This window comes from Nannospalax galili, unplaced genomic scaffold (genome assembly GCF_000622305.1).
Source record: "Nannospalax galili isolate Female #2095 unplaced genomic scaffold, S.galili_v1.0 scaffold1272, whole genome shotgun sequence".
NCBI classification, from domain to species: domain Eukaryota; kingdom Metazoa; phylum Chordata; class Mammalia; order Rodentia; family Spalacidae; genus Nannospalax; species Nannospalax galili.
Window position 1 is genome coordinate 707,068 of NW_008332402.1, and position 16,158 is coordinate 723,225.

General features: G+C 38.3%; 1 protein-coding gene across 4 annotated transcripts in view; it reads left to right on the forward strand.

Annotated features, from left to right (window-relative positions):
• Positions 1-16,158, forward strand: part of Ttc29 (tetratricopeptide repeat domain 29) — a 227,248-nt gene that overhangs the window by 70,527 nt on the left and 140,563 nt on the right. For all 4 annotated transcript variants that reach the window (XM_017796729.2, XM_029560809.1, XM_008827488.3 and 1 more), the window contains one exon: positions 1,482-1,567. In XM_017796729.2, the coding sequence (XP_017652218.1) occupies positions 1,482-1,567 (86 nt within the window). The remainder of the gene's footprint in view (positions 1-1,481; positions 1,568-16,158) is intronic.

The window sequence follows — 16,158 nt, forward strand, 5'->3', positions numbered from 1 at the left end:
ACAGTTAGGAAAGAAAACCAGATGCTGTCACTGGAATCTGCCATCCTGTTTCCTTGGCATCTTCCAACGAAGCTGGGGCTTCACCAGTGATGACTCAGTGGGTGATGAGAGTGAACCCAGTGTGGAGAACTGAGTGCCTGAAATCTTGTATGGTTAGAATACAGAGATCCAAAACCTGAAAATACTGTGCAGAGGCCTAAATCAACATGGATTTGTCAGTGTTTGTATTTCCAGGAGTTAAATGACATCCAAAAGCAGTAAAAGAATAGTATTTAAATTAGGAACATTTTTAAAAATATTTTTATTGAGCTTTTGTAATTTCAAACAATAGTTATCAATCAAATGTAGGCTCCCCCCTCCCCCATCAATACCCCTATCCTCCCACTGGATCTCATGTATACAACAGAGTGGGATGCACACCAAAGGCCACAACTGGCCAAGTTTTAAAGAATAAGAAATTGCAGAGTGTGTATCCTTGGATAGAACTCTTATATTAAACCTCACCCACCCACAGCTCAGAGACCTTTCTGGAAGAGGGGGCAGAAAGATTGTAAGAGCCAGGGCTGGTTCATGAACACAGGGAAGCAGAGGCTTTCAGGCCGCTGGAATCTTGCACACATGAATTTGTGGCAATGGCGGCATCAAGCACAGGACCCATGCCAACTCAGTTAAAAAGGGCCCAGAGGGGAGGAGAACAATGGGTGCAGGCTGGCCCTGAAATAGGAACTTTTAATAGTTATTTCAGATATATTAAATTTACATGTTACATTTCCATAGTAAATGTACTATACATGTATCAGGTGGTACAATATAACTCTTATTGAACCACACATTACACCTTTACACATTTTGGTTTTGGAAAGAATAGGGTAGCTCCTGGAATAAATGTATCACAGAAATTCATTAGAGAGGAGAAATTCCTTGCAGAAAGATGATGGACAGCATTACCAGTGCTTAGCAAAGGAGAGCATTCTTCTAGTTCAGTGTGTGTGTGGACCTTTGTACCAAGAACTCTGGCTCTGCTGGTCATTCTCATGTGAGTTTTAACCAAAGTTGAATATCATCAGACCAACCATTCTTCATTTGCTAATCACGAATTCTGTTGGAAATTTAGCAAACTGGCATGAGTATGCAACCATTTAAGCTGTTATATATTATCAGTTGTTTCATGTGAGCTGTTGCAGACATGCTGGACAATTGTGTATGGTGGACTAGGATAAATATTCCCATCAGAAGTGTATACTATGCTGGGTATAAAGGGAAACTCTTAGTAGTTACATTGCTAATGCACTTTACCTTATCATTTGAGATCCAGATAATGAATGTGTGTGTTTTTTTCATGCCAGTCAGTTTCAAAGATCACTGATAAGTGTATATGTTTTTTAAAGAATAGTTTTCTAGTGTCTTTAAAAAAAAAAAAAAACAAGGATTCTGTTTGTTGTGGCAATTTCCATGGTAATTTTTCTGTATCCTCACTTCAGGAAATGACAGAAACACAGTGGGGGAAGCTGCCTACTACCTGGGCTTAGCCCACTTGGCTGCAGGAGAACATGAAACTGCACTAACAGTGAGTCGGAGTGAACTCTTAATCCTTGCCACTTTCATCATCATAATTGTTGATTATATTGTATGTTACTATAAGGTCAAAGGAGATGGGTTGGGCCTAACATCAGTATACCTATTTGCAGAGGCCAAACCCAAATAGCAGTATGCCAGAAATGTGAAAAAGTAGGTTCTACTGGTTACAAAAGGTAAGATGTAGTCAAGTACCATGAATGCTTTATGGAAGCTAAATGCATGGAGTGAGACTCTCTGTACTATTCACCAAGGACAAGAGGAAATCAGTTGAAATGATAAAAATAAGCAAATAGATGGCGATTAACCCAAAAAGCTACAACTGGTCAAAATATAGAGAATAAGAGACTACAGAGTGCGTGTCCCTGGATAGGACTCCTGTATTAAATCTCTGCCATCCAGGTCTCAGGAACCACAGCAGAAAGACTGTAAGAACAAGGGGTGATAGATGACCACAAGGACACAGAGTTTTTCAGGTGACTGGAAATTTACTCACATGAACTTATAGCAATGGTGACAGCATTCAAAAGACCCATGAACACTCTATCTGACAAAAGACCCAGGCACACTCTATCAGACAAAAGCTCAGCATAGAAGTACGGAAATGGGTAGGAAGCCCCAACCTTAGTTGAGGAAATATTGGCAGCTGATCACTGCTGGGTGAGGGAGAGTTGGTCTTCTTTAAGGGAGTGATGCTACATAGACTGGCCAGACTCCAGTGGATGGACTCACACCAGGGGACATTTGGGGACACAGTCTTGACTCAGTAGACCTTAACATATGTGACAGAAACCATGAAATCTAGTGGGGGGGGAGCTGTCAGGGGTACAGATAAGAGAGAGGGTCTAAATGTGATTAAGATGTAAAATATACAAAAATTCAATTTAAAAAAAGAAGAAAAGCAGTAAAAATATAGTAATTTTATGGTATGGTATGGTATGAGGAATTTTGCTTACAAAAAATGTGGTTATTTGGGGCTAGAGAGATGGCTCCATAGTTAAGAGCACTGGCTGCTCATGCAGAGGACCTGGGTTCTATTCCCAATATCCATATGGCAGCTCACAACCATCTGTAGCTCCAGATCCAGGGAATCTGATGCCCTCTTCTGACATCCTCAAGCATTGCATGTCACAGGTACACTTACACACATGCGGGTAATATACTTATATATAAAATAAAAATAACAAATAAAAAAACTTTAATGTGGCTATTAAACAATGTGGGTTGCATTGATGTAAAGCTTTAGTGGGTGAGGTGGGGTACAGCAAGAAAAGTGAGAGGTTGTTAGTCCCAGGCTCTGAAGCACCTTACTTCATGAAAAAATCAGTGCTTGTCTATTGTGACTGGACTTTGTCTGGCTGAAATACAAAGAAGTAAAAACATAATCAAGTTATGTTTTCTATAATATAACTGAGTTCACTTCTCTTTACATATTCTGTTACCACTAATGTGTATAAAATGTGGCTTCCTAATCACTTCACATACATCCCGTATATTTATGAGGAAGCACTGATCTTCCTAAAGCAAGAGACTCGAGATAGGCTGAATAGACCTTGGTGGATGAACTTGCACTGAGGGACGTCTGGGAACACTAACTTGATGCAATAGACCTTAAGACAAATGACAATGTACGGATTCCAGTGGGGGGGTGTTATGGGAGGGCCAGTAGGGAAGTAGGGAAGATGATTAAGATTGATTGAGATGTTCTATATGAAATACACAAAAATTCAATTAAAAAGATGTATAGTGTTAGTTTAATGCTTAGTTTTGAGGATCTCATTGGTTCCTTTAGATATTTGTGCTAGGTAGGATTCCTATCTTTGGGTCACATGTTATTTCCAGCTCTTTTGAAACTGGTCATCATAAAAAACATGGTTTTCCTAGATGACTCTTCTGCTTAATATTTTGCTGTCAGTGATGTGTGTTTCGCAAAGCTCTGTTCCAGCTGCTTTGGGGAGCATAGAGACCCATATGATGCACATTTTCCTGCAGGAACTAATCTAGTGAAAGTGACCAGCTTGGAAACATAATTGTAATTCAAAGCAGTATAGACCTCTGAATGAAGAGAGAAGAGTGGTGGGTTCAAATGCTGAATAACAAGGAGCTGGCAGAAGAGCTGTTGAGGGGCAAGGTTTCTATATGCAGAACACACAGGAATCAAAGATGACATAAACACAGATGACAGTACACATAAACACAGATACAAAATGAACATGCTCTGTGTTTGGGAAGCAATGAATTGTCTGAGGAAAGACAAAACGTATTAAGATATCAAGCTGAAAAATTAGAAAGCAGCATAGTGGCATATGTCTGCCTCAGGAGACTAAGGCAGGATTCTGTGAACGAGAGGCAGCCTGAGCTACAGAGCAAGACTATGTTTCTAAAAATGAAAAGGGAAGCGAGAGGAAAATTAGGTGAAAATAACTAGCTTATAGATTCATAATCTCTCTTCCCCTCCCCCTCATACCTATAACAAAATAAAGTCAAGTAATGAGAAATTTCCCTCCCATCTCCATAATCAGTTTCACATTTTTTTCCTTTTTCATTTCTTTTTCAAAATTCCTTTTCTAAGATGCAAATATAGTTATAACTTTCTGACTTATCTTTCCAAAATATTCAATATATGCATTCCATATAAATGCATATAAATGTGTCCTTTTGTTACATATGAAGTGATTACTTTTACACATTGTTCTGTGCCTTGAGTGAACCTCTTCCATACTAATATAGACATGTATCACTTTATTTTTCCTTTTCAGCTTCACTGATATATGATTAGCAGGTAAATATTATATATGTTTAAGATGTAAAACATGATTTTTGACATGTGCATAAATGGGAACATGATTACCCCAATAAAACTATTAACCTATCCATCATTTCACACTTTTACCTTATTTTGTGAAAAAACTTAAGACCTACTCGCTTAGCAAATTTCAAGTATAAATATAGATATGCCTCATTTTAAAAGGGTTTCATGAAGCACATTCGGTTGTTTTATAGCAGAGTATGTCCAATACATTTTTATTACAAATTGTATGTGTTATGACTTGGGTATGAAATGTCCCCTTAAAAGACTCATATTAAAAGCTTAGTCCCCAGTGCGATGTTCAAAGGTGGGGCTTTGGGAAGTTTGTGAGCTATGAGGACACTTCCTTCACCAATGGACTAATTCCACTGATAGACTTATGATAGAAAGACATTATCGGGGATGTGGAGAAAACTTTTAGTGGTGGAATCTAATATGAAGAAATAGATTGAACCAGTCACGGTGGCTCAAAGCTGTGTTCCTAATACTTGGAAATCTAAGGCAGGAGGGTTGCTGTGAGTTCCAAGACAGCCTGGGTTACAGATCAAGACCTTGTCTCAAAACATCTAAAAGCCCAGGACTGGAGAGATGGCTCAGCAGTTAAGAGCACTGGCTGTTCTTGCAGAAGACCTGGGTTCAAATCTCAACATCCACATGGGGGCTAACAACTGTCCATAACTCCAGTTCCAGGGGATCTGACGCCCTCTTCTGTCCTCCATGGGCATTGCCCAACATGGGTGCACTTACACACATGCAGGCAATACACTTATACACATCAAATAAAAGTAAACAAATAAAAATATTTTTAAAAAAAATCAAAAACCCTAACAAACAAAATGGGCCCTTTGACATGGCTCAGGTTAAGGTGCTTGCTGCCAAGCCTGACCATCTGAGTTCCAACCCCAGAATCCATATGATAAAAGGAGAGAACCAGCTCCTACAAGTTGTCCTCTGACATCTACACATGCACTGTGGCATGTGTACATAAATAAACAGACAGCCATACAAACAAACATAAAAATAAATAAATAAATAATAAATAAATAGTTGGAGAAGGGTGTAGTGGGAAAATTTCTTGAAACTATTACTGTTCTAAGGAAAACTTTTTTCTAGGAGTGTATATGAATCATGTTTACAACCCATTAACTGAATAACCTCAGGCAACTCCCTCAAGCTCTTTAAGTCCCAGTTGACTCTGACTAACATGGATACATACTCTATTGAATGTAGTGGGTTAAATCCTATCCCCTCCTCAAAGATTCATTTCCTAATCCCTAGATCCAATATAATTAGCATAGGGAACATGAGATAAGGTAATTAGCCTAGATTAACTGGGGCTCAGCATGAATCCTGCCTCAGTAAATAACATAGCAAGAGATGGAGGAAGTCATCTGACACTGACTTCTCCTTCATGCACTCATGCACACACACGAAAATAAGAAATAAAAATGAAAAACCTAGCTAAAATAAGATAGTAAGGAGAATGAAAAGACATTGTTTTCAAACCAGAAAATTAACATAGATTAAAGTAGAAAGGAAACTATATTGGGGGAAGAGGACTAAAAGCAAAGGGCAGTAGGGCATAAGCCAGTAAGGAGTGAGTGTGAGAAAAGTACGTAACACATGCATGGAAACGTGTTACAACGAATCATATTATTTTGTGCCCTCGTTAAATGAAGAAAAAATTGCCAGGTTTGCAGTGCAGCAAAAATCAACTGCCGTCTAAAACCAGGACAGTATGCAGTATAAAGTTGCTATTCTCCACCCCTTTAACTCAGTTATACCACCATGCCAGAAGCACCCCTATACCAGGTTCACCCCTACCCAGAAAAACTCTTCATAACTTTTGAATTGATTTCCCGCTATCTTCACTAGCACTACTCAGATCCAGAGACTTCACTTAATATACTACTACTACTACTGCTACTTCTAAATGATAATTGAAGGTTTACTTTTCAAGCAGACACATTTTTTTTTTTTTTTTTTTTTTTTTCAACAGGGAAATTTTGTCTTTTTGCAACAGGGTCTCCCTGTAGCCTCAGCTGGTCTGGAACTTGCTACATAGACCAGGTTGGCCTTGAACTCACAAAGATCTGCCTGCCTTTGACTCCCAAGTGCTGGGATTGAAGGTATGTGCCACCACGCCAGGTGATGTTTGTTTTTCTGGGTTTTGTTGCTGTTTTATTTTGGTTTTGATAGATTTGTTTCAAAACAAATTGAGATTTGGTCTTGGGTGAAAATATGGATTTTGAGTGTTAAATAATGCCTTTAAAATATTTCTATTGAGTTTTTGAGAATTCCATATAATGTACTTTGATCATTTTCAGACCCTCTCCCCTATTTACACCTCCCTTACTAACCCCTCACCTGATTTCACGTCCTCTATTATTATTTTTTTAAGGCCTATCAAGTCTTATTTGTTTTCCCAAATGCCCTTTGGTATGGGTCCATCCTTGGAGCCTGGTTAACTTATCCAGTATCATACCCTTAAAGAAAACTGATTCTGCCCCTCCCAGCAGCTATTAGTTTCCAACAGTTCCCCAGCTAAGGCTGGAAATTCTTACCCATGCCCCTTCTGTGCTGCAAATTTTTCTGGCATGAGTTTATGCAGGACTTGTGCATGCTGTCACCACTGCTGTGAGTTCATATGAGTAACTGCCATGCTGTTTGGAAAACATTGTCTTCCTGTGGTCATCCACCGCATCTGGCTCTTACAATCTTTCCAGCCCCTCTTCCTCAATGATCTCTGAGCCTTGGAAGGTAAGGATTTGATACAGGTGTCCCATTCAAGGCTAAGGACTCTCTAGTCTCTTACTCTGCATCAGTTGCAGATCTCCATATTAATCACCATTTGCTACAAGAAAAAGCTTCTCTGATGAGAGTTGAGAGTTGCAGACACTCTTAAAACTTTATATAACACAACTCATCTCAGCACTCTCTATATTGGTTCTCTGGGGTTGACATAGCAAATTACCACAAACTAAATGACTTAAAATAACAGAAATTGATTCTATTGAAGGCCAGAAGCCTGAAATCAAACATCAGTTGGAGTCATGGGCTCACTGATGGCTCTAGAAGGGGATGCTTGGCTTGCCTTGTCCCCTGGTTGGTGACTCCAGGTGTTTCTTGATTAGGTACACTTCTGCAATCTTGGCCTCTCCCTCACATGAACTTTTTCTGTGTCTTTTTTTTTTGTCTTTTTCAAAAGACAGACAGGCAGACAGATAATATCATAGATAGATGGTTGATAAATACTAGATAATAGATAATACAAAGATAGATGGACAAGTAATGATAGGTAATAGATGATAAGATAGGAGATAGAAGATAGATCAATAGATAGATAGATAGATAGATAGATAGATAGATAGATAGAATAGATAGATGATAGATAGATGATAGACAGGTAGATAGGTAGATACATAGATGATAGATAGATGATAGGTAGATAAATTAGATAGATAGATAGATAGATAGATAGATAGATAGATAGATGATAAGATAGATAGATAGAAGATAGAGAGAGAGAGATGATAGAAAGACAGATAGATAGATAGATAGATAGATAGATAGATAGATAGATGATAGATGATAGATAGATGTTAGATAGATAATGATAAGTATGTTAGATAGATAATAGGTAACAGATAGATGACAGACTCCACATGAGAGAAAGCACGAAACATTTGCCCCCACCTGTTGAAGTTCTTTTCTAACCCCACCTTCTCCACTCTGCTTTGCCACCAATATTATCTTCATGCTTTGAACAGGGACAGTGTTTCTGTCGTGGTGTGGCTATGGAGAGAAGTAAAAATGCCTCCAAATCAAAAACTGCCCTCAAATCAATTATGTCATCTTGGAACCCTTGAGAGACAGCCAGTTGTTCATTTATTAAATCTGTGCACTTTTATCCACTTAGTTGTATTTTAAGTATATAAACTGCAATATCTTCAGATTTTCAGTATTTTGCCTCTGAACTCAACCTTGACCTCTTAAACATTTCTCCCTTCCAATAATACCATTCATTTCTTTAAAGGTTCCTGTATCATTTTTTTCATTTGTAGTGTTCAGATATAGCAATAGGAAAGAGACTAAAATACTGATAAAAGGTTCTTTGGAGCTGAACTAACAACAAATAGTGGGCTTATTTAGGGCAGAAGTATCTATTAATAAGGAAGGGTATTCACTGAAGAGAAACTACAGTTACACTACTAAACCTGAGTAAGAGGTCGTGGAGACCCTGATGAGGAGGAGGCATCCTACATGCCAGGTGCTAAGAAAAGAAACAAAAATGCCTTCTGGCCACCTCAATTTAGATTGGCAAATGATTCAAATAGTGTGTTTTTAGGTAGTAGCTTATGAAGTCTGAGGTTTTGGAAGAGAAATGTGTTTTACTACATATCACAGTTGAGGCTTTCTGTGAAACTGAACCAATCATATTGAAACCCTAAGGCTATTTTAAGAAAAAGGAAGGCCTACAGTAGCTTTTTTCTTGCTGTAGAGATTTCTCTCACTCCTAAATGCCCCATTCCATTTAATAATTTTAGGAACATCAACTTTATTCAATTGTTAGTTCATTCTGTGAATTATTCCATTCTTTCCATTATTTAGCAACGATGTAAGCAGGATGGAGAGATGACTCAGCAATTAAAAATTGCTGTTGCTCTTCCAGAGGACCAGTTTGGTTCCCAGCACCTTCACTGGGCAATTCCAAAACACCCGTTACCGCAGCAGAAGACCCAGTGTTCTCTGCTGGCATCTGTCAGCACCTGTATTCATGTGTACAAGCACCCAAAATTCACACACATCTATATGAACAATTACAAATAAAAGAGCAGTTTTCAAAAACTTCAGGAAAAGCAAAATTCATCAGATGCTATTCCTTTTGGTTTTATGGCATGGACTCATTATGTGTACTATTGTTTAATAATTCCACATGCCCAGTGTAGCTGTCTCCCTGCTTAATACATTAAGCATTTTTATAACAAAACAGTGTAGAAAGTTTGAATGTAAGTATCAACTTGTGTACATGACTGACCTATATCTCCATCACCACAGTAGCATTACATAGGAAAACATGCAAATAAATATTGTATGTCAGAAAAATAGTAGCATTAATATTCCAACAACCTACAATTTACTTGAAATATACCCATTAACAACAGTAGATATTAATCATATTTATGAAGTTTATTCTTAGGTTTCAGTAAGCAAGGTAGTGAAATCTTATTTATCCTTTCAACCTAACAGATGGAAGGAACATATCAAAAGTAATTTCTCACAAAGAATGGATTTTTGATTTGTAATACTTCACTGAGAAAATTTGGGGTTAGGAAATAACTCTTAATGATTGCTTCTATTTAGTTTGTTTCTGTATAGAGCTCACTTCAAAGTGTAGAGTACTGGGCTCTTACCAATCTATCCGGCATACACACCTTGGTAGATTCCAAAGTAATACACATAAAAATAAATTTCCTTTAGGGAAACGTTTATTAATGAGAACATATTTTTTCACTTTAGTGAAACTTTTCTCTTTTTAAATTGTCAATTTATTTTTTATGTATTTGCGTGTTTTGCCTGCATGTATATAAGTGCACTCCTGACATACAATGTCCACAGAAGCCTGAAGAGGGTGTCAGATCCCATGGAACTAGAGTTAAGCACATTTATTAGCCACTATAGGGGTGCTGGGCATTGAACCTGGTTCTCTGCAAGAGCTGCTCCTTTTTTTAAAAAAAAAAATACTATGTGGGGTGTGTGTGTGTGTCTGTTTGTGTGTGTGTGTGTGTGTCTGTGTGTGCGTGTGTGTATACATGTATATGAAAGTCAGAAAGCAACCTATAGGAGTTGGTTCTCTCTCACCATGCAAGTCTGGGGGATTGAACTCAGGTCTTTAGTTTTGGTAAGAGGCATCTTTATCTGTTGAGTCGTCTCTCTGCACCAGAAACTATTTTTCAACTTGAATAACTCTGAGTTCTCATGGAAATGAAGACATAGTAAAAGAAAAAGAAAAAAAACCCAACAACCTAAACTAAAGATAACTTTCAAGACAATTAGCCTGGGCTATTCAGAGAGATCCCTATCTCAAAAAAAGGAGAGAGGTAAAAGACAAAGAGAGAGGGAGAAAAGGAAAGAGGGCGGGATGAGAAAGAGGGAGAGCGAAAGAGAGAGAGACAGAGAGAGAAAGAGAGAGCGTGCTGATGTTTATTCAGCATTCGAGTCCCGTGTGCATCATTTCCAAGACCTCAACTTGAAAAGTGAAGTACATAATTGTACTGGTTACTTTTCTTATCACTGTGACAAAATAGACCAAATACCTGACAGAAACAGCTTAAAGGGAAGAAAGGTTCACGTTGGCTCTCAGTTTCATAGATGTTCTGGTTCATGCTGGGGGATGAGGCAAAGTGACAGGAGCATGGGAGATTCCTTGCCATGTATGGGCCAAGAAGTGGGGGAGCGAGAAGACTAAAACCAGACACAAATGTGGCCTTCAAAGACCTACCTCTAGTAACCTACTTCTACCAACCTAAATGTGCCTCAGCCTTCAAAATAATGCTGTAAGTTGGGTGCCAAGCCTTCAAAACGTGAGGCCAGGGGGCCGTTTCAGATTCAAACTACAATAATGATAATAACATAAATCTTTCTGCTGGGCCATGCCTATTAATATATATTATTTGACTCATTGCCCCCACATTTTCCCCCTCCCTTCATCCTTTGCTGCATATAAATGACACTCAGAGCCAGTTTAATGCAGCATCATAAAGCTTGGTCAGAATTGCCTGGAATGGATGTACATGCTCACATCCATGACCAAGAAGGCACTCTCAGCTTGCTCTTTAGACAGTGTGTGTGTGTGTGTGTGTGTGTGTGTGTATCAACTCTTTGAAATGAGGTATTGACAAAGTGGTTGGGGGCTGGGGAGATGGCTTAGATGGTAAAGCGCTTGTAAGGACCTGAGTTTGATGCCTACAACCCATGTCAAAAATGTTGGGGGTGGTGGCACACACTTGTAATCTCAAAACAGGGGAGATAGAGGCAAGGAAATCCCTGGGGATCACTGGTCATCCACTGTATCAGCTACTTTTCTGATTCTGTGATAAAACGCCATGACCAAGACAACTTACAGAAAGAAGAGATTATTTGACTTATGGTTCAAGAGGGATGAGAGTTCATCTTGGCAAGAGAAGCATAGTGGGAGGCAACTAGAACAGAAAGCTGCACACTCACATCTTCAAGCACACACAGGAAGCAGAGATGGAGAGACTGCCAGTGAGATGAGGCTATGGACCTTCAAAGCCTCCCCTCCCAGTGATATGCTTCCTCCAGCAAGGCCACACCTCCTGAACCTCTAAACAGCACCATTAACTGGGGTCAAGTATTCAAATACTTGGAGCTTATGGAGGGCATTCCTTATTCAAACCAGCACAGCCACTTTACCCTACTTGGCAATCTCTAGGCCTCTGAGAGATCCTATCTCAAAACAAATAAACAAAAAAACAAAGTAGACAATGCCTAAGAAATGATTCACAAGGATGTTTTCTGGTCTACACACACATGTGCGCACACACACGTATATTCACTCACACACACACACACACACACACACACACACACACACGAAAACACACACACAAGTAGTTAAGATGGTGAGCTGATGGAATCCCAGCTCTGCAACACCTCCCTGGGTGACATTGTCCAAGTGCCTGAAATGTTCTTTCTTTTCAAAAAATTTAAAATGCATTTATATTTTATGTGCATGAATGTTTTGCCTGCATGTATGTAAGTGCATCATATCTGCGCAGTGCTTGTTGGGGCCAGAAGAGGGTGTTAGATCCTCTGGAACTGGAGTTATGTATGGTTTGTAGACACCATATGGGTGCTGGGAGCTGAACCCAGATCCTCTGTAAGGGTAGCCAATGCCCTTAACCACTGAGCCAGCTCTCCAGCCCCATGAATAGTTATTTCTGAACATTAGTTTCTTCATATGCAAAATGTGGACAGTATCCCTCCCTAACACAGCAGAGCTGTATAGGAATTAAGTAAGAAAATGTTATAAAATCCATGACCTACAATCTAACACACAGAAAACTCTATGATATAACCATACATATACATAAAATAATTATTTGAAACATGCTAGGTGATTACATCTACAAAATCAGAATTTTTGTCTTTCGTTCTCAGCATTATTCACAAACCCATATTCTTATTGGTTCAGTGTGTGAAGTCTGCAGGGTTAAAGGTGTTTGCAATAGGAGTTTATTCTAGAGCATTTATCACATGATAAAGAGCAATCCTGTGTAATATAGTCTGTAACAATAGCCGGTGATTGTTAAGTGGTCAAATATTTGAAGTGGCCATGGGTTTTGATGGGCAGTTTTTGTATCAGAGATGACTGTGGGATAGAGAGGATGTGTGAGGTATGTCACCAGGAGACATAGATTTTAGTCCTGTCACGTGCTAGCTGTGTCACCGGACATCAATCACTTAACTTTTTGATGTTCAATTTCACTTGTAAACCATGGTAGTCAATGATAGCTTCTCAGTGTGTATAGGAAGGTTAAGTGGGAAAAAATGTATTTTTTTTTATTTTAAGTGTTTTCCAAGTGTAAGATATTGTTATTAGGACAATAATAGCAATAATATTCTCGCAAGTAATATTTAGTACGCAAAGTGCCTGCTTCCGCTTTCATCACGTGGGTCCAGAGATCAAACTCAGGTCATCAGATTTGGCTGCGAGTGTCCTTACCCACTGAGCCATCTCACCTGCCCTGTTCTTATTTTTCTCTTAACTACAATTTAGTGATTTTATCATGTGTCAATTTACATAATGCTTAAACTTATCTTTTTATTAGCACTTACTTTTATTTTGAAAATATGACATTTTATGGAATACTGTATATTTTTCTTTGAGTGAAAAAATGACATCCCCCAGAAAAGGAATGTGAGCTATATTTTTAACTAAATCTTATGTCTTTTACTACCCCTTAAACAGAGCTTGTCTTTACTTAGCAGTTAGGAATCCTTGCCTAAAGTGTAGCTCAATGCTCTTAGTTCAAGGGCTGTGTGTCAGGGGAGCTCAGTGGCTGGCAAAGGGACATGAAGACCTCCTCCTGGTGGAGAGCTGATTATCATTTATAGATAACCTTGTGGCCGGTTTACTCCCAGTCCTATGTAGTTCCTCACCAGCCTGGGACACAAGCTGGCCTCGCAGCCTGAGACCAAACCTATGTGAGCTCCTGTCCCAGCACTCATTTCCTGCTCAGCATCCCAGTTTTCAGCACTTTGTCCCTTTGCCACGTGGTCCCCTTTCTTCTGGCCTCAGGCGGCCTCCTTCCTGGGAGACTCTCCAAGGAGCAGCTGACCAGTGCACAAACAGTGCTAACTTCACTTTGCTATTTTTGTCTTCTATTAAAGTGATTAATATATCAAAAGATGATATCTGTCATTTAAATGATGAAAATATTATATAGAAGTCATATCAATTCAGAAACTTCAAGAAAAAAATTCCTATTAATTTATTTTTATCTGTGTGTGGCGTATACCCATGTGTGCAGACAGGTGCCCAAATCAACATCAGGTGCCTTCCTCCATAACTCACCAGCTTTTTTTTTTTTTTTTTTTGAGACATAGTCTCTCACTAAATTTTTCCACTATTTCTGCTAAACTTTGGATCTGCTTGTGTCTGTCCTCTGGTCCTGAGGTTCCAGGTGTATGCTGTCATGCCTGGTTCACTAGGGCACTGGGATTCTGACTCAAGACCTCATGCTGGTACAGCAAGCACTTTACCCACTGAACCATCTCCCCAGTCCTGAAAATCGGTACTTTTTAAATAGGAGTCTATAAAACAAAAAATGCAAGTTTTCATTGAAATTATGAAATGTTTTATGTCAGGAAGGAAAAAGTTCAAGCCTAAATCCCTATAAATAATTTCCTGATGATAACAAAATGTGCCACTTTTTAAATGTGAGGTTGGGTTTAGATTCTCCTGGGACTAAATTAGTCACAACTTCATTACTGTCTCACATAGTCGGGTTTTTTAATTGCTCCTGTACGGTTTACAGAGTAACTGGAATTTTCGCTTCCAGTCACTGCCACTTACAAAAGACTATGAAAACATCTATTCATTTCAGGAGGAAATGAATAGAAGGATAATAGTTTTTATTTTTATTCATCAAAAAGGAAAAAATAAAAGGAATGAACGTCAAAACCTGAAAATTGACTGCTCTAATCAATTGTACTGCACAGTGACATATGGGGCATAATGCATGTATACTCCTTAAAGTTCAAGGCCTAGCATATGAAAATATTCTCTGCAGCAATAAAGCACCCTTCATAGTTCATCACCAAACTAATTGTCTGACAGACCTGGAGGCAAAAGGCACACAGGCACAGCTGTTCCCGCACGTGTTTGTTGAGGGCCATGGAAGAAGAGGCCTCACACCCGAAGGAGCAAGGGACAGGTAACAGAGCAGATGTGCGAGCAGCAATGGCGTGTGGCTCACTCTTCATCCCTTATAAAGTCAGCCAAATCACGTCTATTCCTCGAAGACTTTTTTAAAAATATGGGGTCTTGCTATGTAGACAAGACTAACTTAGATCTCGCTATGTAGCCAGTCAAACTTTCAACCCTCTAATCTCAACAATTATCTGGGGTCAGAGGTATAGCGCAGTAATAGGGTACTTGTCCAGAATTCATGAGATCTAAATTTGATTTTCAGCCTAGGAAAAAGTGCAAAACAGTTTCAAATGTAGCTATAATGTAGGCGATATCTTGATCTTCCCTTAACAGCAGTATTGATTTTAGACATCATTTAGAATAATAAATGCTCAATAAAAACAACTTATACTGATCTAAAAGTAGCATTAATTCTACACTCCTAATATTTAATCCATATACCTTAAAATGTATTTTACCCAATAATTTCAACTCTCTGCTTTAATAAGTACATACATTTAACTAATAACTAGTGATGCATTCTTGTTTAAGATTAAACTTCCATTTTTTCCCCAAATGTCTTGTTGATCTTCTTCTTTCTTTTTTATCTATTTTCTGATGGTGGTGGCCAGTGATAGTCAGAAAAAGAGACGAAAGTAATGAACACTCTAACCAGTCTGCAAAATGGCATCCAGTTCCTGAATGACTGAGAGTTGATTATAGATAGGTGGTAGATTAGATAGGTAGGTAGATAGATGATAGATTAGATAGATGATTGATAGATAGATAGATAGATAGATAATAGATAGATGATAGATAGATAATAGATAGATGATAGATAGATAATAGATAGATGATAGATAGATAATAGATAGATGATAGATAGATAATAGATAGATGATAGATAGATAATAGATAGATGATAGATGATAGATAGATGATAGATAGATAGATGATGGATAGATGGATAGATAGATAGATAGATAGATATAGATGCTGGATAGATGGATAGATAGATAGATAGATAGATAGTAGATAGATAGATAGATGGATAGATAGATAGATAGATGATAGATGATGGATAGATAGATAGTAGATAGATAGATGATAGATGATAGATAGATGATAGATAGATAGATAGATGATAGATAGTAGACAGATAGATGAGAGATAGATGGATAGATAGTAGATAGATAGATAGATAGATGATAGATAGATAGTAGATAGATAGATGAGAGATAGATAGATAATAGATAGATAGATAGATAGATAGATAGATAGATAGATAGATGATAGATGATGGATAGATAGATAGTAGATAGATAGATAGATAGAT